Source organism: Enhydra lutris, unplaced genomic scaffold (assembly GCF_002288905.1).
Source record: "Enhydra lutris kenyoni isolate GAN:26980312 unplaced genomic scaffold, ASM228890v2 scaffoldscaffold29, whole genome shotgun sequence".
In the NCBI taxonomy this organism is placed as follows: domain Eukaryota; kingdom Metazoa; phylum Chordata; class Mammalia; order Carnivora; family Mustelidae; genus Enhydra; species Enhydra lutris.
The window spans coordinates 17,859,199-17,883,752 of record NW_019154113.1 but is presented as its reverse complement, the minus strand read 5'-3'; the positions used below and the strand labels follow the sequence as shown (position 1 = coordinate 17,883,752).

General features: G+C 56.9%; 1 protein-coding gene across 6 annotated transcripts; it reads left to right on the top strand.

Moving 5' to 3' along the window:
• The first annotated feature begins 1,726 nt into the window (after nucleotides 1–1,726).
• LOC111152536 (mannosidase alpha class 2A member 2) lies at nucleotides 1,727–24,554 on the top strand. 6 transcript variants are annotated; one of them, XR_002640929.1, is made up of 26 exons: nucleotides 2,288–2,444; nucleotides 2,706–2,908; nucleotides 3,704–3,853; nucleotides 4,414–4,671; nucleotides 4,742–4,886; nucleotides 5,022–5,193; nucleotides 5,654–5,781; nucleotides 5,985–6,158; nucleotides 6,427–6,613; nucleotides 8,857–9,034; nucleotides 9,346–9,548; nucleotides 9,752–9,934; nucleotides 10,110–10,224; nucleotides 10,447–10,514; nucleotides 10,676–10,841; nucleotides 11,343–11,579; nucleotides 11,813–11,935; nucleotides 12,230–12,344; nucleotides 12,595–12,728; nucleotides 12,874–13,015; nucleotides 14,884–15,017; nucleotides 15,274–15,348; nucleotides 16,782–16,976; nucleotides 17,118–17,228; nucleotides 17,788–17,992; nucleotides 24,286–24,554. XR_002640929.1 is itself a non-coding variant. In XM_022511022.1 (25 exons), the coding sequence occupies exons 3-25, from the start codon at nucleotides 3,722–3,724 to the stop codon at nucleotides 17,938–17,940; spliced, it is 3,528 nt and encodes a 1,175-aa protein (XP_022366730.1). In that variant the 5' UTR covers nucleotides 1,727–2,005; nucleotides 2,706–2,908; nucleotides 3,704–3,721; the 3' UTR covers nucleotides 17,941–19,727. The 6 variants fall into 6 exon arrangements, 5 of the variants coding, with proteins under 5 accessions (XP_022366730.1, XP_022366729.1, XP_022366731.1 ...); XM_022511022.1 differs by lacking the exons at nucleotides 2,288–2,444; nucleotides 24,286–24,554 and adding an exon at nucleotides 1,727–2,005 and having other exon boundaries at nucleotides 17,788–19,727; XM_022511021.1 differs by lacking the exon at nucleotides 24,286–24,554 and having other exon boundaries at nucleotides 17,788–19,727.

Below are 24,554 nucleotides of genomic sequence, written 5' to 3'. Positions count from 1 at the left end.
TGTTAAGACAAATAGAAAGAATTTGGTCCAAGCTCCCATCAGCACGACTAGCTCTCTGATGGAGTGGCTATGCTCCTGCAAAGAATTCTTGGCTGGATACGTGAAAGGTTGGGGCAGCAGGAAGTAGAGCGGCAGGGAGCACAGAGCCCTGATGCCCTTGCCCAGCGCCCGAGAGGCCACAAAGGTGAGGCTTGACCACAGAAGCACCCAAGTCTTGGCAGAACGTTTTCTTTTCTTTTTTTTTTTTTTTTAAGATTTTATTTATTTATTTGACAGAGAGAGAGAGATCACAAGTAGGCAGAGAGGCAGGCAGAGGGAGAGGGGGAAGCAGGCTCCCCACTGAGCAGAGAGCCTGATGCGGGGCTCGATCCCAGGACCCTGAGATCATGACCTGGGCCGAAGGCAGAGGCTTAACCCACTGAGCGCCCAGACACCCGGCAGAATGCTTTCTGATTCCGCCTGGAGCCAGAGGACAGAAGCAGCCTGACAGTGTGGGGACACTGCCACCAGGCCCTCTCTCATCCCTCCTCCTAGCTCATCTGTGGGGCTTTCCACGAGGCCCCTCCCTCCATGTCAAGGGCAGCTGCAGGCCGTGAAAACGGCTCGATTGTTGCTGAGTTGGCTTCCTAGCCATGGAGAGACCTACGTCCTCACAGCCGATCACCCCGTCCCCCAGTTCACTCTTGTCCTCTAACTTGGGAAAGCTGACACCACGCTGGTCTTGCGTTTGCTGTCTGTGTGAGTAGAAAGCTATGTGGATCCTTGGGGGGGGGTGTCCTTACTGGCTGAGGCTAAGGAAATGCGGCAGGCTCACCTAGCAGCTTCCGCAGTGACCCTCGTGGTCTGTTAGCCACCATGCTGTGCTTAGGGACTGCTTGACCTCTTGACAGAGAGGATCATTTTGGGGGTGATGGGAATGTTCTGTTTTGATTGGAGTGGTGATTATCCTTGTGCATATATTTATCAAAACTGATTAAGCTGTATACACTTAAGACTTGTGCCATCATGGGGCGCCTTGGTGGCTCAGTGGGTTAAAGCCTCTGCCTTCGGCTTGGGTCATGATCTCAGGGTCCTGGGATCCAGCCCTGCATTGGGCTCTCTGTTCTGCGGGGAGCCTGCTTCCCCCTCTCTCTCTGTCTGCCTACTTGTGATCTCTCTCTGTTAAGTAAATAAATAAATTCTTAATAAAAAAAAGAGAGAGACTTGTGCCATCAACTGTGAATTAAAAGTCAAATTTTTAAAAAACAAACAAAAAAAAAAAAAAAAAAAAAAAAAAAAAAAAAAAAAAAAAAAAACCCACCAGGGAACAAATAAGAGGTTTTGAAAATTATGATTGCCAAAATGAAAAATCCAGTAGAAGGCTGGAAGATAAATTTCCCTGAACACAGGGCAAAACACAGAGGCCTAGGGAACCATGAACCTAGCCTAGGTCTAACACCCTAGTATCGGGCCTTTCGGTTTGTAAATAAACCTAGAAGAATGTTTGTGGTGATAAGAGATGGGAGTTAAAACAATGAGATGACAGTTTAAGTAACAATTTTTTAAAAGCTGTGTAAGCAATATTCAACAGTTTGTCACTGATCGCACAATCCTTTGGGGGAGCAACGGATCTCCAAGTAGGCTCATACAGGTCTCTATCTTTAAGGCCCAGGTAATCTCACTGCTGTGAATCTGTCCGAACGTAACACTATAAGAAGAAAAATGAATTCAGGAAGATATTCACTGCGTATGTTTATGACGCTGCAAAATTATGAACCACCCAGAGGCCCAGGGAAAGAAGAACCACCAGGAAGACGGTGTCTTACTGACGGGGTGGCAAGCACGGAAAGGGATCGTGATCAACGCACGTGTGGGGAGGAGCAGCACCCCTTGGCCTGAGAAGCGTAGCCGCATCCAGTTAAGGCGGCCCGGCGCAGAACAGGGCGCGCTCGGAAAATGGGCTTCACCGCTCGGCGGCTGAAATGGAGGAACGTTTCCCCTGCTGCTTGGCAATGCGCGGACGATAGTAAGCTCCCGAAAATAAAGTTGAGCGCCCCTCGCGCAGGTTCCGCAGCGCGCCCAGGCCCGGCCCGGGCTGAGGCTGCGCACTGCGGCCCCGCTGCCGGTCCCGGGGCGGCGGCGGGGAGCGCGCGGGAGGTGCCGGGCAGGCTGGCGGGGGCGGGGCGGGGCGTGGCCGGCGCGGCACGGCTGTCTCCGCCCCCCGCGCTGGTCGGCGGGCTGCCGCGGGAGGTGGGAGGGCGGGCGCGGGGCAGGCGCAGCGGAGCGCGCGGGCGGCCCTGGCCCCGCAGGAGCACGGCTGCGGCGCGCGGAGCCGGCAGCGACGGCTGGGCTAACGCCCGCCTTCGTCTGCGTCGCTGCCTCCGCGCGGGCCGCCGCCCCCGGGGATGTGAGGGGCGCAGCTCGGCCGGCGGGGCCTGGAGCGGCGCGGAGGCCGGCCGCGGACGGTAACGCGCCGGGCGGATCCGGGGGAGGGCTCCGGCTGCGCCCCGCGCCGCGACCGGGGTGGGCTGCAGAAGAGCGAGCGGCGCTTCGGGTCGGAGGCGGCCCGCGCTCCCGCGCCCTGCCGTTGTCGATGCGGTCCCCGGGGCCGGGAGAGTCGGCGAGGGCCGCGGCCGGGAGGGGGCTGGGCCGGCCGGCAGGCGGGCCATCGAAGACCCGGCGGCAGGTGCCTACCCACCCTGTGACCCAACTCTCTCTCCCCGCAGCTCCACCCACTTTGGCCTAGACCCAACCTCCAAGGGCTAAAAATATTGCCCGGAGGCTTCTGAGCGGAATCAGATCGTGCTAAGTAGGGCACGACGCGCAGAGGCGACAGAGCTCCTCGGCCCCAGGGCGGGAGCCAGTCTCCGGAGCGGCGGTTCCGCCCACGCTCGGCCCAGCAGCTAGCGGCCTCCCTCCGCCCCAGCAGGCAAGTGGGGGCCCGCGGGCGGTGGCAGCGGGCACTGGTCCCCCGAAGTTGCCCCACAGCGGAGCAGTGTGCTCAGCTTCTCTCTAGCTGGGGGACCTTGGGCACCAATCACTGCTGGCTTCCCAGGGGGTCCCCCAAGTGCTCTAGAACCAAAAGCTGAAAATTACCCGCTCTAGGAATCCCAACCAGCCCGGAGAAGAAGCAGGGCCCGTTTGGTGTTAGAAACTCGAGCCGCTCTTGCAGCTTTGTGAACTCATTCTGATTTTCTTAATGAGAGACGTGCTGTGCCAGGCGCTTTCCGGTGTGCATCCGTCTGATCCAAGAGGGCAGAAGAAAGGCTTTCCTGTCCGTGCCTTTAAAGCAAACTAAATCTGTTTATTCCTCTGAAACTAGAAGCACATGGTGGAGGAGACTGGACACCTACCTCCTTTGGCTGTGTCTTTCTTGTAGGGAAGTTAATTATGACCCCGAGGTTGTGGGGTGAACTCTGGAGTCAGACCTGGGAAGTCTGTTATCCTGTTGTGTTACCCTGGGAAGGAGCAGCCTCGGCATCCTAGGGGCAGAGCTGCCATAGGACTGGACAGGACGAGCTCCTGGAGCTTTCTGGGTCTCAACGGAGAGAGGAGGCTCCACAGCCAATGTTGGGATTTGATCCTTAGAAACCTGCTTTTCTCTGGAGTCAGGCAAATAGATGCGCCTAGACAGTGGCACTCAGAAACTCTTTGGGGCATTTGGTGGAAAGACCAACGAAGGGATTTTGCCTGCTGGAGCCACAAATGGTGTCCCTCCTGCCAGGTGTGTGTGGAGGCCAGTATGAAGCTGAAAAAGCAGGTGACAGTATGCGGGGCTGCGATCTTCTGCGTGGCTGTCTTCTCGCTCTACCTGATGCTGGACCGAGTGCAGCATGACCCCACCCGCCACCAGAATGGTGGGAACTTCCCCCGCGTGAGTCAGACCTGGCTGCTAATCTCTTCACATACGCAGGTCATCTCAGCTCAGGTGGAGAGTCAGTGTCAGCCCAGGACAGGAACGTTTCTTCCCAATAGGCAGATTTTCTAGAAACGCAAAGATAAAAAACAAGGATAGCAAAAAGAGAGAAGGAAGGAGAAACGTGTCCCGCCGTTCTGTCCTCCTGAATTCTTGGCAGACATTGCTAATGGATTCCAGCATTCTTTCCCACTAAGCCCGGATGCAGTCCTTGTCAGCACCATGCCCCAGACAGGCTGCACCTGGAGAATAGGCACTCGAGATGAAATCTTCGCCTTCCATGAGCCGGGGTGGGGGGTGGGGGCGGTGAGGGTACTCCCAAGCCACGTGGACTGTAGTCCTCTGTAGAGATTTGCAGATCTCCCCTCGTCTGACCAGAGCCATCCAGGCCTGTAGGCCCCTGGCTCTGCCTGCACTTGGGGAGAACGATCCCAGTCAGGCCTCGGGTGGTGGGCCCCACGGAGATCCTCCCTGTGGCGCCAGAAGCCGTGGGTGATTGCTTTCTGGTCTTTTGGCAGAGCCAAATTTCTGTGCTGCAGAACCGCATTGAGCAGCTGGAGCAGCTGTTGGAGGAGAACCATGAGATCATCAGCCACATCAAGGACTCGGTGCTGGAGCTGACAGCCAACGCGGAGGGCCCGCCCGCCCTGCTGCCCTACTACACGGCCAACGGCTCCTGGGTGGTGCCACCAGAGCCCCGGCCCAGCTTCTTCTCCATCTCCCCTCAAGACTGCCAGTTTGCTCTGGGGGGCCGGGGCCAGAAGCCGGAGCTGCAGGTAGGGGCCTGCGCCGGCGGGGAGCGCTGGTGGTTGTGGCTGGGCGCTGAGCTGCTCTCTGGCCTGGCAGATGCTGACCATATCAGAGGAGCTGCCCTTTGACAACGTGGATGGCGGCGTGTGGAAGCAAGGCTTTGACATCTCCTACGGGCCCCACGACTGGGACGCTGAAGACCTGCAGGTGTTCGTGGTGCCTCACTCCCACAATGACCCGGGTGAGGCCCTGGCGGAGCCCTGGGAGCTGGGCTGTGTGGGCGGCGGCGGGGGGTGGGGTGTCTCCGATGGCAGGGGTGAGGGAGGGGCCCACGAAGAGGCTGGCGTCCTAAGGGGACCCTGTGTTGGCTCCCCAGGCTGGATCAAGACCTTTGACAAGTACTACACGGAGCAAACCCAGCACATTCTCAACAGCATGGTGGGCAAGCTGCAGGAGGACCCCCGGCGGCGCTTCCTCTGGGCCGAAGTCTCCTTCTTCGCCAAGTGGTGGGACAACATCAATGCCCAGAAGAAAGCGGCAGTTCGCAGGCCAGTGCCCACCGGGGAGGCACGGGAGGGCTGCCATCTGGGCCCCGGGATGGCTGCCAGAGCAGCTGGAGGCCAAGTGGTGGGCGCCAGTGTGGCAGGGAGAGGCAGAGGGAAGCAGGGCAGGGAGGAGCGAGGGCAGAGGGGCCGAGGCAGAGAAGACAAGAACTGGTGTTAGGAGAAATCAGTCACATGAAGCTGTATGCCCAGCGAGGAAGGACCCCAGGGCCTGGCCCCAGGAAGCACAGATGGAGGTCCAAAGGGAGGCTGGGCCGGGACAGCACGGAGGTTGTATGGCGGGGAGAGGAGGGCGCTCCTTTGTTCTGTGGGTCCTGGGCTTGGGCCCGGCTGGGTGAGGCGAGTGGGCTCGGTGAGGCCAGCACGCACCGGTCCTGGCACTTGTGGTCAGCGGGACTGGGCGGAGCATCCCTGCCCCACGCTCAGTGTGAGTCCCTCACTCCAGGCTGGTGGGAAACGGGCAGCTGGAGATTGTGACAGGAGGCTGGGTGATGCCGGACGAGGCCAACTCCCATTACTTTGCACTCATTGACCAGCTCATTGAGGGCCACCAGTGGCTGGAGAGAAACCTCGGTGAGTCTGGGCTCAGGAATGGGGTCTGTCCCCATAGCTGCGCCCAGGAGGCAGCAGGGGCCTGTGGGGCACAGGGCTTGGCGGGGATTGGGGGGTGTTCCCTTTCCAGGCTGATTCCACCAGCTTGGGCCTGGCGTGATGACAAGAAGGGAGCTGGGTCCCCAGGACCAGGGAGCCCACCTGTGGCTCCTGTGTCCTCTCAGGTGCAACCCCGCGGTCTGGCTGGGCAGTGGACCCCTTCGGCCACAGCTCCACCATTCCCTACCTGCTGCGCCGTGCCAACCTGACCAGTATGCTGATCCAGAGGGTGCACTATGCCATCAAGAAGCACTTTGCTGCCACCCACAGTCTGGAGTTCATGTGGAGGCAGACCTGGGGTAAGACCAGGTAGGGTGGAGGGTGTCACGGTTCTCCCTGGAGAAGGACAGGGGGATGAGAAATAAGGCTCCGGAGCAGACCAGCGAGCGCTAGTGCCGGTGGCCAGAGTGCTCTCCTCCTTCGGGGGAGGTCAGGGTCACGTTCACTCCTGGCCTCTGCAGGGCCTGCTGTCTATCCCGCGGGTCTGAGCTGCCCGGCCCCGTGGGCTCCGTGCCCAGCTCCGGGGGTAGCCTGCTTCGGGCTGACGGCCCGCTCTGTCTTCTCCAGACTCGGACGCCAACACGGACATCTTCTGCCATATGATGCCCTTCTACAGCTATGACGTGCCCCATACCTGCGGCCCGGACCCCAAGATCTGCTGCCAGTTCGATTTCAAGAGGTTGCCAGGTGGACGCATCAATTGCCCCTGGAAGGTGCCGCCCCGGGCTGTCACAGAGGCCAACGTGGCTGAGAGGTACTCGCTTCCCGCCGCGCTGGGCCATTTCACACAGAGGAGCCAGGAGACCTGGCCTCAGGCCGGGCTCTGCTTCACGGGGGGTGAGGGCGTTTGTACCTCTGTAGAATGGGGGGTGGGCGCAGGGGGTGAGTTCAGGTCCCCAGCCACTAAGGTGGCAGCTCCTTTACTGAACCTCCCTGGAAAACTGGAATTATCCAGAATGGTTTTATTTTCCCAAATGATATTTCCCAGCCAGTGCCGGTTGATTGACTCAGAAGGGAACAATTCTCAAAATAAGTGAATTTCCTTGCACCCTGTGGCTTAATATGCCTTTATTTAGCACGGGCATCCTGCCTTGGCCTGAAATTGGCCAGGAGCCCCCATTTAGATACACAATCAGTCCGCCCAAGAGCCCCCAGCCTCAGAGAAAGCCCACCTATGCCCCCAAGGGTTATTAGGGACCCCTAAAGATGTTTTTGTTGCTGAAGTCAGCCCACACCCCGGAAGAGGGCAAACTAAGAGTGATCTAAAACAGTGGGTTGGCCGGAACCAAATGGCTTTGGGAATATAACAAGTTGAACTGGTTTTCGTGTTGCAGTAACTCAGATTTCCATGAGGTCCGAGAGGCGAAATGTGTGACCAAAAGGGAAAGAAAATGGTCTTTTGTTTCTGAAACTCAAAAATCCGAATGCTGATTCTAAGCAAGATTCTAGGGCTGTTAAGGCGTGGTGTGTCCTAGAGCAGCAGTTGTGACCTGTGATGCCAGCCCAGGTCTGTGGAGGGCAAGTCATGAGAGTAACTTCGTCTTCTCCTTTGAAAGGCTTACTAGGCTCAGGAATTAGGGGGAGAGGGTGTTTGAGGGGTACTCCCTTGAGCGTAGAGTAGTATAATAGTACCCACTGGGTCAGCACAGTTAAGTAGATTAGTGGCTGGGTGAACCACGGTACCCACAATGTGCCAATTACTAGATTGGTCTGAAAAGAGACAGGGACTTTAACAAGAGGCTGCAAGGCTCTGATTTTCTATTGATTTTACCAGTTACTTGACTGAAAACAAAAATGACAAATGTGTATTTGTCGTTTCCGCTGTATGTGCAAGGCGCCGTTCTAAGTGTTCAGTATATACGAATTCGTGTAGTTTTTTTTTTTTTTAAGATTTTATTTATTTATTTGACAGAGAGAGAGATCACAAGTAGGCAGAAAGGCAGGCAGAGAGAAATGGGGAAGCAGGCTCCCCACCGAGCAGAGAGCCTGATGCAGGGCTTGATCCCAGGACCCTGAGATCATGACCTGAGCTGAAGGCAGAGGCTTAACCTACTGAGCCACCCAGGCGCCCCCATTTAGTTTGTTTTAATTCTCAAAACATCATGATGGTAGGTACTGATGTTCTTCTCATTTTATAAAAACTGAGGCCCAGAGAAGTTAAGTAACTTGCCCAGGATCACTCAGCCTAGTCCGTGTGGAGCTGGCCTAGTCTGCTCTGGTTCTAGGCTCTTTGGTGGTGTGCTGTGCCACTAACTGGTAGGCAAAGTGAAGCCAGGTGTCAGGGTCAGGATCCCACAAGATCACCACAGGTTGTGTGTGATGTGGGTCGAATCCAACCTGATGAGATTTATTAGATGTAAACGTAAGGTTCCCCTCTTAGCCTCAGAAAACAGCATAGAAAAGTTCAGGATGAGAAGAGAGGACCTTGCTGAACCTCGGGCACGGGAAATGTGCATGCTGGCTGACATCAGCTCCGTGGGGTGACCGTGGGGCTGCCAGAGACGCTCCTGCTGATGCCCCCGCACGCCGGCCGGCCGAGGGGGCGGTCAGGGGGCTCACCTGGACTCCCGCCTCCAGTGCTGGGCCCCTTGCACTGAGGGACACGGGCACAGTGTGCTGGAGAACCGCTGGGGATGGAGGGACCTGGGAGACAGAGGAGCTGGGCTTGTGGAGTGGGAATGGAAGGCACAGAGGAGTGTGGTTTGCATCTGGAGGACAATGGTGGGGGGGTGCTGCGTTATGTGTGGTGTCTAAGGGCCACCGTGTTATCCAGGACCTGCAGCCGGAAACCACAGCCCAGCCTGGGAAGACGTCCCTGGTTGTCAGAACTATCCAGAGAACATGGGGCTCCTGGGCACAGGTCTCCCAGTCTGGGTGGTGCCCACTGCGGGCCCCATGACTCCTTGATGGATGTGTTCAGGGGCCCTCTGGGGCTGGCTCAGCCCCGTTCCTCTTAAGCCCAGACTCCACTGGGGCCCGTGCCCTTCCCCACTGCAGGGCCGCGCTGCTCCTGGACCAGTACCGGAAAAAGTCCCGGCTGTTCCGAAGCAACGTCCTCCTGGTGCCGCTGGGGGATGACTTCCGATACGACAAGCCCCAAGAGTGGGATGCCCAGTTCTTCAACTACCAGCGGCTCTTTGACTTCCTCAACAGCAAGCCTGACCTCCATGTGCAGGTGGGAGGGGCGCCGAGCTGGGGGGCAGGGTTGGGGGTCCCTCCCCAGTGCTGCAGACTGGCCTGGCCTGGGAGGTTACCAGCTCCGGGGGGGGGGCGGTTTGTGCCTGACTCTTGGGCAAGAGTCTCCCTTTTCTGTCAGAGTTCCTCTGCGGGCCTCCCAGTGTCTGTGTGCGGTCCCGCAGGGCAGGACGTGCCACAGCTGCCTGCGCATAGGCAGAATCTCTGCCCCCAGTGCCCGGCTGCAGCCCTGGGGGCCACAGCTTCTAGAAGCTCTGGAACTGATGGGAGCGGGTTTTGGGGTCTCCGCAGGCCCAGTTTGGCACCCTCTCTGACTATTTTGACGCTCTGTACAAGAAGACTGGGGTGGAGCCGGGGGCCCGGCCTCCAGGCTTCCCCGTGCTGAGCGGGGATTTCTTCTCCTACGCGGACCGGGAAGACCATTACTGGACTGGCTACTATACTTCTCGGCCCTTCTACAAGAGCTTGGACCGGGTCCTGGAAGCCCACCTGCGGTGAGGCTCACTCCTGCTTCTAGGCCAGAGGGAGGAGAATGACCCTTCAGGGTTTCAGGAGGAGCCGGACTGGCTCAGAATGCACTAGAAGGGCTTGGAGACGAAGGCGGGCGGAGACGTGGTGGAAGGAAGGGGACGGGGCTTGCTGAGCACGGCGGACCTGGGGGTCGTGCAGGCAGGAGTGTGACCCCTCTGTCTGGCAGGGGTGCGGAGATACTGTACAGTCTGGCTACCGCTCACGCCCGCCGCTCTGGACTGGCCAGCCAGTACCCGCTCTCGGACTTCGCCCTTTTGACGGAAGCTCGGCGCACTCTGGGCCTCTTCCAGCACCACGACGCCATCACCGGCACCGCCAAGGAGGCAGTTGTGGCAGACTATGGCATCAGGTGGGGGCCCCTGCCTCCTCCCCGCCGGATCCATGTCCTTGCCCACTGTCCTAAAGAAAGGCCGTGCTGGGCAGTCAGTGGGCAGGCCTGCCGAGGGCTCTTCCTGCTGGGGAGGTGGGCAGTCTGTCTGTGGCCGTGTTCTCCATGGCTCCCCTCCTGCCTCCTGTGTCCCCAGGCTCCTGCGCTCCCTTGTGAGCCTGAAGCAGGTCATCATCAATGCGGCTCACTATCTGGTGCTGGGGGACAGGGAGACCTACCGCTTCGAGCCTGAGGCGCCCTTCCTCCAGATGGTGAGCCCCACTTCTCTGTCGGCTCGGGGCGTTCTCTGGAGTGTGCAGTCCCATCCAAGAGGGCATCACTCTTCCTGTCCTGCCTGCCCTGGAGGGAAAGATTGGTGCCCAGCGAGGCTGGTGGTCCACAGCCAGGACAGGCAGGGGCTGGGGAGGAGACAAGACCCTGAGCCGGGCCAAGCCCCGTGACGGTTCTTCCCTTCCAACCCATCTAATCCCCAGGATGACACCCGCTTAAATCACGACGCCCTGCCAGAGCGCACAGTGATCCAGCTGGATTCCTCCCCCAGGTGAGCCAGACCCGGCCAGGCGCAGAGGTAAAGGCCCCTGGCTCCCAGCACCGTCTCCCCCACACCTGCCCAGGCACTGTGGGACGCGGCCTGGCCACAGCTCTGCTCCTGCTGCCCAGAGCCACTGGCCTCGAGGTGAGCGAGCCTGCCTGTCCCCACAGGTATGTGGTGCTGTTCAACCCCCTGGATCAGGAGCGGTTCAGTGTGGTGTCCCTGCTGGTCAGCTCGCCCCGAGTGCGTGTTCTTTCAGAGGACGGTCAGCCACTGGCTGTGCAGATCAGCGCACACTGGAGCTCTGCCACCAACACGGTCGCCGATGTCTACCAGGTGAGTGAGGGCCCAGGACGTGGGCTCCAGCCCTCCGTGCTGACCCGGGGCCCCTCCCCGGGGCCTCATTCCACCTGGGACACAGGCCTCCCACCCTCCTGCTTCCTGTCTAGGTTGGGGGCAGGGGACCCAGAGGACAGTCACTCCTGGGACTTGAGTCAGTGCTCCAAAGGAAGGGGAAGTTTGGTGGGGTAGGAAAGCAAAAATGGGGACTAGGTTGCCTTGTCGTGAGCTTCCTGTTTCATAGTTTCTCAGTTACCATATGAGACTCCTGAAAGTCTGACTAGAGGCAAGTGATGTCCCCTCGACATTCAGAGGCGGCGGTGGGGGAACAGAGGACCCCCCCAGGTGTGGGCATTTGCTCAGCCTTTCTCAATGAAGAAATAAATGCCCTGGGACTAGACTCCCAGGCCTGCACCCAGAATGGATGCCCACGCAGTGGGCTGTACTTCCTCACCCCTGCCTTCCTCACTGCTCCCTTCACCCCTCCCTCGCTGGCAGGTGTCTGTGCCCATCCGCCTGCCGGCCCTGGGCCTCGGCGTGCTGCAGCTGCAGCTGGGCCTGGACGGGCCCCGCACCCTGCCGGCCTCCGTGCGCATCTACCTGCACGGCCGGCAGCTGTCGGTCAGCAGGCAGGACGCGTTTCCCCTGCGCATCATCGACTCTGGCGCCAGTGACTTTGCCCTCAGCAACCGCTACATGCAGGTCTGGTTCTCAGGCCTCACCGGGCTCCTCAAGGTAAAGAGCCAGGGCCCAGGGCTGAGGAGGGCCTGCCTGGCGGGGGTGGGGGTGCTGAGCTGCCGCATGACTGTCGGGGGCCGCGGAGTGGGCCTTCTCGGCTCCTGAGCGGCAGGAGGGGGCGGCATGGGGAAGCTGGGCTGGCTCCGAGGGGAAGTTCATCCATGCCCTCCCAGGGGGCAGGCCTGACATGCTGGTGTGGGGCCAGGGGTCAGGGCTGTGTTCTTTGGCAGAGCGTCCGAAGGGTGGACGAGGAGCAGGAGCAGCGGGTGAACATGGAGTTCCTCATCTATGGCACCCGTGCGTCCAAGGACAAGAGTGGAGCCTACCTCTTCTTGCCTGATGGGGAGGCCCAGGTAACCCTAAGACTGCTCACAAATCCGGGGGTCCAAGGAGCCCAGTGAACCGAGGCAGCGGGTGGGATGTGGCCACAGGCCTCCTTCCAGGGTCGTCCCTGCCTGCCGGGGGCCCGGCCTCGGCTGCCTCTGGGAGCGGGGTGCGCCAAGGAGCGGCTGGGGCCTTGGGCCAGCTCAGCCGGGGCTCTCAGGCCGGAGTCTGCTGGGAACAAGTACTTCTGGCAGCGCTGGGCCAGTACCTCCACGCTCTGCCCTCTGTGCTGTAGCTTTAGCTGCCTTCTGCCCTGTCCGCAGCCCTACGTCCCCAAGGATCCCCCTGTGCTGCGTGTCACTGAAGGCCCTTTCTTCTCGGAGGTGGTTGCCTACTATGAGCATGTCCGCCAGGTGGTCCGGCTTTATAATCTGCCAGGTGAGCTCAGCCGACGGGGAAGGTCAGAAGGAAGGTCAGGGCTGCACCAGCTAGGCCACGCTCTGCCTTCTGCCTGTTCTCTGCTCACGCGTCTGTTTTCAACAAATGTATTGTTTGAGACAAGAAGGACGTTAGTTCTCTTGCGGGGAAGGTCCTGCAGAAATGCTGGGAGTAGCTGGCGGGTTGGGCACAGCCTCCCCCAGCCCGTCTCTCAGGCCTGTCCACGCTCTCCCTTTGTCCTTTTGCCCAGGGGTGGAGGGGCTGTCTCTGGACATGTCATCCCTCGTGGACATCCGTGACTACGTCAACCAGGAGCTGGCCCTGCGCTTCCACACGGACATTGACAGCCAGGGTGCCTTCTTCACGGACCTCAACGGCTTTCAGGTGATTCCCGAGACCCTGAGAGCAGTCGGCCCTGGTGGAGGAAGAGGGATCTGAGGCGAGAATGATCGGGGCCCCTTCAGACTGGGGTCCCCTGGGGCCCAGAGGGTGCCCGGATGCCCTTGATCAGCCGGCCTTGCCCTCCCAGGTGCAGCCCCGGCGCTATCTGAAGAAGCTGCCCCTGCAGGCCAACTTCTACCCCATGCCGGTCATGGCCTACATCCAGGACGCCCGCGACCGCCTCACGCTGCACACTGCCCAGGCCCTGGGGGTCTCGAGCCTACACGATGGTGAGTGGGGAGCCCAGCTACGCCGAGGGTGGAGGACGAGGCAGAGCCCCATCTGTGCCCCAGGGCCTCCTCTCAGCAGGCCTCACGCCTGTGGTCCGCATCACCTCCAAGCTTGGAGAACATTCGCAGCGCCTGTCAGTCGCACGGGCACGGCAGGAAGGCAGACGCCGGCTGTCACCCTCCTAGTGGAGGCCATGGAGGTGACCTGGGGATGGGGTCCTGTTGGGTCCTTTTAAGAAGCACCAGGGTATTGAACAGCGATTCTCAACTGGCCAGGGATGGAGGTGGGGCAGTTGGAAAAGTGCATTTGATGTTATAATGAAGTATTTAACGGGCGCCTGGGTGGCTCAGTTAGTTAAGCTTTTAACTCTTTATTTCGGCTCAAGTCATGACCGTGGGGCTGTGGGATCGAGCCCGGTGTAGGGCTCCATGTTGGGCATGGAGGCTGCTCAAGATTCTCTCTCTCCCTCTCCCAGCTTCTTGTTCACTTATGGAAAAAAAAAAGATGTTTTTAATTTTAAAAAATTGAGCAAAGAAGAAAAGGATATACTGTTTTCCTACTAACAGTCATTAAAAGAGAGAATTGTTGTTCTTGAAAATTGAAACAAAGCCAGGAGGAGTACTGGGCCAGAGCTGGGCCATGCCAGGCAAGCTGAAGTGGCTCCGTGTCCTCAGGGTAAAAAGAACAGTTTGCACTTGGCCTCTGAGGCCTTCCGACTTTCTGGGTTTGGGATGGAGCCTTTGTGCAGGGCTGAGCTGAGAGTGCCCGGTCCAGGCTGTGCTGGGGGCCAGTGGCCGGGGCCGTGGAGGCCTGACCCGCTGCTGAAGGAGTGTGGCTCTGCTCCCCCTTCACCCGGGATCACCCTGCTGTCAGACTGTGCCCAGCTCTGTCTGCACCATTGGCTGCTAGCTGAGCCCAGTGTCCCCCTGCCTTGGTTCTCTCTGCCCTTTTGGGAAACAGTGTGTTCAGAGATTATTTTTTATGTGTTTGTTTTTTAAAGATTTTGTTGGTTTACTTGAGAGAGAGAGCATGAGCAGAGGGCAGAGGGAGAAGCAGACCCCCTGCTGAGCAGGGAGCCCAATGCAGGACTCGATCCCAGGACCCCAAGACCAAGACCCAAGCCAAAGGCAGACACTTAACGGACTAGCCACCCAGGTGCCCTGAGATTATCATTTTTTACCCTGAGCAACCTTTTCTGGAAAGATATCCAGAAGTCCTAAAATGGACCCGTGCATATAAAAGTCTTAGAAACTAGAGCAGTCAGAATCAGTCTGGGGAGAGGGTTAGGGGCCCCTGAGTAGACTCCCTCAGGAGATTCTTTAAAAAAGCAGGTGCTGGGAAAACCCCACACTCCGACATACGTCAGCTTTGCAGGGAGCCCCTTCCCCGAGCGTATTTTACAAAGAAAGCCTTGGCGCTCCTCTGCCATCCCTTCTCCCCAGGGCAACCCAAAATGATACCTAACTTGAGTCTGTGTCTGATTTGCCATCTGCCCGTCCCCTCTGCCCTCCTTGTGACAGATGAGGCAGCCGAGCTAGAGTCCAGCCCAGTGTAGAGCAGGGGCGGGGCGGGTGCGTGTTCCAGTTGCAACGAAGTCTGCCCAGGGTGCCCGGCTTCGGGCCTGCGCAGGAAGCTCTGTGGGCTGCCCTGAGCCCTTCTGTTCGCTTGTTCACTTCGTTGACGTGGCCAGTCCAGATAGGGTCCCCAGCCTGAGGCACAGGGCCCGCCTGCCCGCTCTGGGCCGCTTGCTTCCTCTTCTGGGACAATGGCCCTCACTCAGCCCCCTTTGAGCCCCCGCTCCCACGGCTCTGCCTCCGTGTGGGGATGGGGGGTTCGCAGGACCGTGGCTCACAGTTAGCGTCCCCAGGCCAGCTGGAGGTGATCCTGGACCGACGGCTCATGCAGGACGACAACCGGGGTCTGGGCCAAGGGCTCAAGGACAACAAGAGAACCTGCAACCATTTCCGCCTCCTGCTGGAGCGGCGAAGCCTGGGCAGTGAGGTAAATTCCGGGCCTCCCTCCCCGGGAGCCAGGTCAGGCTGGTCCTTGGGCGGCAGAGCTAGAGGCGGGCAAGGGGTAGCAAGAGTAGGGCTCTTCCCTGGGTGCGGGGAGTGAGCCTGATGCTCTGCCAGGCAGCCTGGCACTTCCGTCTCCCACGGCATCTCCCGCCTTCCTCTGTGCCCCCGGCCCCCACCGCGTCCTCTAGCCCTCTCTGCTGCAGCCCCGTGCATCTCATGGCTTTCTTTGCCCCCACCAGCCTGGCTTTTTCTCCAAACTGGCAGCCATGTTTAGGGACTTGGTCTTTCACAGCAGCAGGAGCGGTGACCTCGAGGTAAGGGCTAGCGATGGGGTGTCGGACTAGTGGTAGCGAGTTCTGCCAGGACGTGGCACCTGCGGATGACAGAGCCTGCCACTCAGTCCCCTGAGGCCGTGGCTCAGTCCTCACTCACTACGGAGATCCTGAGCTCTTGTGCTGTAGGCCTGAGGGGGACACAAACATCCGCGTTCCTCACCCCACCCTGCTCTCTAGGACCTCGCTTGGGGGCGGGGGTGGGGGGCAAGCTCTGTGTGTAAAATGAAGGTAGAAATCTGCCCCCTGGTGCTGAGGAGGGAGAGAACATCATGTGCCAAGGCCACGGAGGACAGCTTCCAGGGGCGTGTCGGCCAAGCACAGCCTTGACGAGTGGGGTCTGATCTGATCCCGTGAACCGCGGCACAGGGCGGAAGGCAGGAGAGACCGCGCGAACGGGCAGCAACCCTGCCTGGAGCTGCCTGCCAGTGCGGTAGCTGCTAGGCCGCGTGGTTATTTAAGTTAATTAAAACTAAATATGGTCCAAATTTAGTTCTTCATTCCTACCAGTCACGCTTTGAGCGTCCCATGGTCACATGTGGCTGGCAGCTACTTTGTTGTCCAGCGCAGGTATAGTGTGTTTCCGTCATGACAGAAAGTTCTAGTGGCCGTTGCTGGGCTAGCAAGAGATTGGGGGTCATTTGGGGCAGACTGTCGTTTGCCTGGACCGGCTGGTAGAAGAGCCGGGATTTTGACTGGAGGCCCAGGAGGGGCCCGAGCAGGCAGGCTCGGCCCTAAGCTGTCGCTCTAACAGCTGGAGTAGTGAGCAGTGGATCTCCAGGGAGGCTGGAGGCAGGTGATGGTGTAAAGGCTGTTGAAGCAAGAGATGTCAGTGGCTCAATAGTGAGCCACGGGAGAGAGCTTGTGGGTTGGCAGGGGAACGGAGGTCAGGGGAAAGGGAAGTTAGAGATTCTGGGCGACGGGCAGGAGGGTAATGCTAGGACAGAAGTCCAGAACACGGACAAGTAGCCACCTCAGAGGAAGTCCAGGTCAGCCATCTTAGCAGCTGTCCTCGGTGGGCTCAGCTGTGGGGGCTCCTGGGTCTGAGGACCGGGGCTGGTGCTGTGGACGTGGGGCTGTACCCAAACCGCAGGATCACTCGAGTACACCCTCCATCTGCGTGAAGCGCACGTCTGTCTTTCCCATTCTCTTCCCCACTCTGAGAATCTCGGTGATGGGAGATGGTGCTTGGGGTATGGGGTGTGTGCTTGTTGTAATGTCACAGAAGCAAAACCCCAGAAAAAGTCGAGGAGAGAGGGCCTAGCAAGTAGTCCTTTCTAGGTTGTGTGAGATGAGATGGAAAGTGTGAAGGCTCCTGGAGCCTCCTAGACACACCGGGGAAGCTCTTCCCAGAGGAACTGACCCGGGCGTGCGTTTACCGTCCCCCTCACGCGCATCTCCGGCCAACCTCGCAGGTCCAGGACGGCCGCTCCACCAGCTACCCGTCCCTCCTCAGCCACCTGACCTCCATGTACCTGAACACCCCAGTACTCGCCCTGCCCGTAGCCAAGAGGCAGCTCCCGGGCCCCGGGCTGCGCTCGTTTCATCCCCTGGCCTCCTCTCTGCCCTGTGACTTCCACTTGCTCAACCTGCGTACGCTGCAGGCCGAGGTGAGTGTCCCCGTCAGGCTCTGGCCTGTTGTGCCCCAGACTCTTCCCCGTCCCAGTCCTGCCTGCTGGGGAGCAGGGCTGCCCCCTCCATGAGCCCTGAACAGCCCCGACCCCCTACCGCCCCTCGTGTCTTTCACGCAGGACGATGCCTTGCCTTCGGCAGAAACTGCACTCATCCTACACCGCAAGGGTTTCGACTGTGGCCTTGAGGCCAAGAACCTGGGCTTCAACTGCACCACAAGCCAAGGCAAGGTATGGGCCGGAACATGGGGAGGCTGCCGTGAGGCGGGCAGTGAGGATGGGACTGGGGGTGGGGGTCCCTCCAGGGCATTTTGGAGAGAGAGGGAGAAGCTGTCGATGGGTGTTTTCAAAGCAAGTGAGGCTTGGCGGGGGCGCGTTCCGGGCGAGACACACAGCTGGAGAACTCGAGCTCTACAAGAAGGGACCCCTGTCGCACAAGGTGGAAAGCCCCAGAAGCTCATGCCGCTGCTCTGGGAGCTCTGTTTATGGGTTAAGCTGGCGCTGATACGCGGTTCCATGTGCCACAGTCCGGGCAGGCGCCGGCGGGTCGTGAGGGGACCCCAACGTGGTCCCTGTCCTCAAGGAGCTCACGGCTCTGGGCGGTGCTGCCTACCCTGTGGCCCACAGGCAGCCTTCAGAGCTGAGCACACCCCAGGGACCCTCTGAGATGGCACACAGACTCCCACGTGCAGGGAGGCTCCGTGTTGCCTCCGTGTGCTTCTCCAAGAGGTGACAAGGCATATAGAGGAAGGGTGCCCAGCACAGCCCCGTCCCATGTCCCTCTCCACAGGTGGCCCTGGGGAGCCTCTTCCATGGCCTGGACGTGGGGTTCCTGCAGCCTACCTCCTTGACGTTACTGTACCCCCTGGCCTCACCCTCCAACAGCACTGACGTCTATCTGGAGCCCATGGAGATTGCCACCTTCCGCCTCCGCTTGGGCTAGGGCTTCCTGTGGCCTGAAGGGAAAGCGCGTCAGAGACTGCCACTCACACAAGGTCGGGTTGGGCAAACCGGACGGGTATCCTGTCCCGATCTACCTCTCAGAACTGTGACACGCTGGGCTGCGCCCTCATTTTCTGTTTATCTTTGCTTCTGTGTCCGGGGGCAGCCCCAAGCCCCGTGTCGGGTAGATAGGGCAGACGCTAGTGAGGTGGTGGCAAGAGGGCCCAGGGTCAGAGCACGCTGGGCCAGCCTCTGCTTTGGGTTGTGATGGCGCCCAGGTGGGCACAGGCTTAAGTACCCCCCGCCGTTGTCCCAGAATGGGATGGAGGAGAAGCAGGATCGGAGCTGGTAGGGGCGGCCGAGTGGGTAGCCGCCCAGCGCCGGGGTCACTGCAGTCAGGAGCTGGCTCGAGGGGGACTTTCTGGCTCTAGAAGGACTGCTTGTCTAGATGTGACCAGCAGGAACTGAGTGATGGCTGGGAGGAGGGCAATGGGGACCCGGAGTTAGTGGGGCTGAGGAGGGAGCCCTGCTTTCCGTGATGACTCTGCCATAGGTGCTCCCTGGTCTGCACACCCCGGCTCACGGCTGTGGTGTGGCAGGAAGGACTCACGAGAGACCATGTCATGGTCAGAGCGCAGAGGACACTTCAGATACCAAACCCCCCCTCTCATTGCAGGCACTTGGTCTGTATGTTGATGTGTGGGCTGGTGGCAGGGACCTGGGGGGTCCTCCATCCTCCCTGACCCCACTTTGGTTCCTGTACTCTGTACACCACCGTCCTCGGGAGCTCCTGGGGGCATTTGGCCTGGCACACTTCCTTTCCCTAAAAAGAAAGCGAAGCCTCCAGGCGCCTGTGAGTGTGAGCAATTTGAGAAGGCTTTCGGCCCCATCCCTGCGTGGGCAGGGCGGGTGGGGGGGTCTTCCTCTACGGAATCCTGGCACAGGTACTGGGGATACAGAGCGTACACTAGGAGGCATTACGGCTGCTCATGGGCCTTCATTTCAGCTTCGATTCATAGAGGAGTTTTTGGTAGTCTCTATAGGTGCTGAAACAGTATTTGGTAAAGTTTAAAATCTATCCCTTATTAAAAATCTTAGTAAGTTAAGATGACAAAGAGACATCATAATCTAGATTAAAACAGAAATCTCTATCGCAAACCAGCAGTTGGTGACATTCTAAAGAACCACAGGCATTCCCATACAAGTCGGAAGCGAGCCGAGGACGCATCACTCGTTAGTGGTGTCCTGGCATGGTCACCCCCGCGGGACAGCGGTGAAGGAGAGGAAGGTACAGCTGTCATTATTTGCAGACAACAGCCCGGCCAGCCCACACAGTGTAAGAGAGCCCGCAGGAGACCTGCTAAGACCATTCTGGGAGTGGACACACATGGCAGACACGATGCTCCCAGAAGGATTTCAGTTCTCTCCGAATCAGCCCCTAAGTTCAGTGTGTTCCAGCACAGTTGGATGCTTTGGGAATTGGATGAGTTCTCAGGTTCATGGAAAAGTAAATATGTGAGAACATTAAACGAATTCTGAATGATGGGGAGTCGGGGGCGGGGAGCGCCGAGGGAGTGAAAGGCAGCGTCCTGAGCCACCGCCCCAAGGCCTCTCAGGTTTCCAGGAGTGGCCCCTGTGACCTGGGGTGGGCTCGGACTGACAGACTCCTGGAACAACAGGCAGAGTCCCGGAGCAGACCCCCAGGGAGACAGGAACTTAGTAGGATAAAAGGAGTATTTGAAGTGGGGAAAAAAGATGGCTTGTTTAATAAATAGAACTTTAAGACAAGTGGCCTTCAAAGTAAGAGATCTGTAGCTCACAGTTGCCACGACAATTAGATCCAGAGGGAAGAAACTAGAAAAGTTCAACTGCAAAATTACTGAAGGAAATACAGGAGATTATTATATCTCTGGTGTGGGAGGCTCTGTTTTAAACAAAACATGAAACCTAAAAGATCTAATGAGGGAAATAATAAAAAGGTTTGACCACCCCAAGAAACTGAAAGTGTATGTATGATGGAGAACATTATGGTTCCAACACAAATGAGACTGGAAGAAAAATGTTTGCAGCCTTTCCAATATTGATGAGTTAATTACTACAGGAGAAAAGCTTGTTTTGGGGTCCTTGGAGAGGGTCCCCTGGGCCTGCTTAGCAGCTCCCCAAACATCCAGAATTCTTCCGGATCACCCAGGGCTATTGTCGCTAGCTTCGGGCCAGGGCACGCGGAATGCTAAGTCACAGCAGAAGAAATGAGATTACCAGGTGAGGTGCTCAGCACAGAGGACCCGGTACACAGAGGAGCTCAATAAATAGAAGCGGTGATCTTATTAGTAATGCCAAGTAGTTATATCACAGCAGGTGGTATCTGCTAGTATCCTATGACTTGTAATCAAACGATAAGGGAGACTCTGTGAACCCCCCCCCAGGAAATGAGCAGAATAAAGGCTATTTATTACATCTGAAGGTCTTAGATTTTCCATGGAGTTATTCATCTGCCTGGAACAATGTTTAATCCTGCACACTGGCCTTTTAAAACCACTCCAGGCAGCATAGTTCAAGGTGAGGCCCACATCACCAGGAGTGTTTGTTTCCGGTCCAGCTTTGGAGCCTGTCCTGGTGAGGGGTGCCCCTGAGCCTGGACGTGGGGACAAGGGCCCGTGGAGCGGAGACAGAGACTTGCTGGGACCGCCCTACAACTGGGAGTAGCACTCAAAAGAATCTGCATTTTTAACAAGCTTCCAGGTGATTCTCTTGCATACAGTAGTACAGAAATGGGCCTTTGATTTTAAGGCAAACTGCAATCCTTCACCACGGAGCCCTGACATTGAGGCCTCCGTTCTGAGGGTGATAATCAGAATTAGAACAAGGACATGACAATGCAAGCAATGTCAGCCCCTGGTACTAGAATTCTCTTCCTCCTGGCACCCCTCCAGCCACTTACCCCACCTCCAAGAAGAAAGGAACCCTGGGAAGGTGGATTGAAACCAAGAACCAAGTCCTCCTGTGCAGGCTGAGCCAGGCACGGACTGCACTGACCCAGCTTCCCTAGGGGGTGGGCTGAGAGACGCTTGGAAGAATGGCATCTCTCGGCAGAAGCTTGCCTGCCTCCCCCACTGTCACCACGGCTGGCTAACTGCACCCAAGCCCTCACGGAGGAGGAGAGAAGCACAGTCTGGGTGGTGGGAACGAGGCTCACCACCCAAAATTGAGATCTCTTGTTTTTCACTAGCAAAAATTCGTCCACATAAACACTGCGGGGGGTGCAGTTCTCATAGCAAGAATAGGTGAGAGAGGAGGAGGCCAGATCTTTCAAAACAAACCTCAATTTCACTTGGGGTCTGTGGGAAATCTGTTCAGAACTTCTTAGTGGCTACTGGGACCGAGCAGATCTGCAGAGTCTCATCCAGTCTGGGTCCTGACTTTGGACCCCCCGATCGAGGTAAGCCTGAACTGAAAGTGAACTCTGGGCACAGGAGACCTGGAGCGGTGGGAGGTGAGGACTTCCCAGCCCTTGGGACGTGCGACAGCGTTGAAGATTTAAAAACCAGCGCTGAGTGTGGAAGCCTCGAGGAGCTCACTTGGGGGTGGGGGAGTCGGGTTTCCCCGGCGGGGAGCCCAGGGGCCTGCACTGGAACCGGTCGCGTGAGCACACCCGCACGGCTACCTCCTCAACCCCGGATGCCTTGGGATGGTGAGAGGTTAACAATGCAAGAGCCTCGTCCTCCTAAGACTGGAACAGAGAGAACAGCGACGGCCTGAGCAGCTGGGAGGCTGCGTGGCTCAAGGGAAAAGCAGTGGCCGGGAGCCCTCCAAGCCCAAGTGGCACACACAGGTGACCGAGAGTGACCAAGGGGCCAGAGCCAGGCCGAGCAAGGAGCACAGGATGAGAAAGCGAAGAGACTGCGAGGAAAAATGTGACAAAATATAAGCAGACCCCCCAAAATATTTTATTGAAATAGACTCTACACGTGGCAGAAACACCAGATTCGGTGCAGATGACACAGAGACTTGTGCATTTGGAAAACTGAACTAAGGAATCCCTCGAACCCACCACCGAGGTAAAAGGAAAATATAAAAGAGGTTGAGAAATATGGCAGATAGGGGTGCCTGTGTGGCTCAGCTGGTTGAGCAAGCTCTTAGTTTTGTCTCAGTCAGGGTCGTGAGATCAAACCCTGTGTCGGGCTCCACACCTGGTGGGGAGCCTGCCCAAGATTTGCTCTCCCTCTGCCCCAACCCCTACCCCCTAGCTCCCGTGTTCTCTCTCAAATACAAAGAAAGAAGAAAAGGCAGATAGACTTGGAAGCAATGACATAGCATTTAGCAGCACTCTTAGGAGAGACTAGTGAGTAGGGAAGAGGAAACCGTCAAAAGGATAGCAGGTGCATTCTTCAGAAAGGAAGATATGTAGGAGTCCTTAAATGGAAGCACTCACCAAGTTCCAAGAAAGGGATGTTTAAAAAAAAATCCTCCTGTACACATAACTGCAAAAAAAAAAAACAAAAACAAAAAAATCCCTACAACAAGAGAGAAACCAAAAGGAAAGACCACCGGAATGCTGGCAGACATCTAGTTAGCATCATAGATCCCTGGAGTCCATGAAATAATGCCTTCAGACTTAGGGAACATGACTGCCAAACCGGGATCTGGTGGCAGGTGCACTCCCGTTCAGAGGGAGGGAGAAATGACCTAAACACGCAAAGGCTAAGAATTTGCAGTGTGCAAAACCTCAGTGGGAGAACAAAGGTGTTCTTCGGGAAAAGCGAAAATCCAGGATGCATAAGCCAGTGGTGTGGGTATACCTCTTGATCTTAGGGTTGTGAGTTCAAGCCCCACACTGGGCACAGAGCTTAAATAATTTTTTTTAAGAGAATGTGTAGGGACGCCTGGGTGGCTCAGTTAAGCGTCTGCCTTCAGCTCAGGTCATCATCCCAGGGTCCTGGCATCAAGTCCCGCATCGGGCTCCCTCCTCAGTGGGGAGCCTGCTTCTCCTCTGCTCTGCCTGCTGCTCCCCCTGCTTGTGTGCTCACTCACTCTCTCTCAAATAGATAATAAAAAAGGGAATGCATAAAGAAATACTGTCCCTTCATATAATGAAATTCTAGAAAGTAGTTTAAAGGAATGAGCTAAACACTCATGTGCATTGACATGAATAGATCTCAAAGCATTGCTAAAGGAAAAGAAAGGTACTGGGGCGCCTGGTTGGCTCAGTCAGTAAAGCATGCAACTCCTGATTTTGGAGCCCCACGTTAGGTGTAGAGATGATTTAAGTTTAAAAAAAAAAAAGTAGGGGCACCTGGGTGGCTCAGTGGGTTAAGCCTCTGCCTTCGGCTCAGGTCATGATCTCAGGGTCCTGGGATCGAGCCCTGCATCAGGCTCTCTGCTCAGCGGGGAGCCTGCTTCTTCCTCTCTCTCTCTCTGCCTGTCTCTCTGCCTACTTGTGATCTCTGTCAAGTAAATAAATAAAATCTTAAAAAAAAAGTAAACTTACAGCGTGATACATACTTAGGACAAAATACTAAGTGCTATAAGGACAGTCTTTTCAATAAATGGTGTTGAGAAAATTGGATATCCACATACAAAAGAACGAAGTTGGAAGCTTATCTTACACCTCACACAAAAATTGAAATGGATCAAAGATCCAAATGTAACAGCTAAAACTATGAAGCTCAGAAAACAGGAGGAAATCTTCATGACGTTGAGGCAACGATTTCTTAGATATAACACCAAAAGCAATAATCCTTCTGGAAAGGAGTCACCATTCTAGATCCCATTAAGATATTCATGCTTTGTGTAAAGAAATAAAAAGAGCAACATTAGCAGGATTCCAATTTGGAAAAGTTGATTCCTATCCCGATGGATGACTTTGAGGGGTTCATGATGTCTGTGGAGAAAGTCACTGCAGATATGGTGGAAACAGCAAAAGAACTAGGATTAGATGTGGAGCCTGGGGACCCCTGAGTGGCTCAGTCTGTTAAGAGGCTGCCTTCAGGGGCGCCTGGGTGGCTCAGCGGGTTGAGCCACTGCCTTCGGCTCGGGTCATGATCTCAGGGTCCTGGGATCGAGCCTCGCATCGGGCTCTCTGCTCAGTGGGGAGCCTGCTTCTTCCTCTCTCTCTGCCTGCCTCTCTGCCTACTTGTGATCACTCTCTGTCAAATGAATAAATAAGATCTTTAAAAAAAAAAAAAAAAAGGCTGCCTTTGACTCAGGTCATGATCCCAGGGTCCTGGGATCGAGTCCTACATCGGGCTCCTTGCTTGGCAGGGACCCTGCTTCTCCCTCTCCTCCTCCCCCTGCTCTTTCACTCTCTCTCTCTCTTTCATAAATCTTTTTTTTTTTTTTTTTAAAGTGGAGCCCACAGATGGGACTGAAATGCTGCAATCTCATGATTAAACTTGAATGGATGAGGAGTTGCTTCTTGTGGATGAGCAAAATGGTTTCTTGAGATGAAGTCTACTGGTGAAGATACTATGAAGATTGTTGAAATGACAAGAAAGGATTTACAATATTACAGAAACTTGGATTGACTCCCATTTTAAAAGAAGTTTTACTGAGTGTGGCTGAGTTGGGGAGGCATGTGACTTTTGATCTTGGGGCTGTAAGTTTGAGCCCCATGTT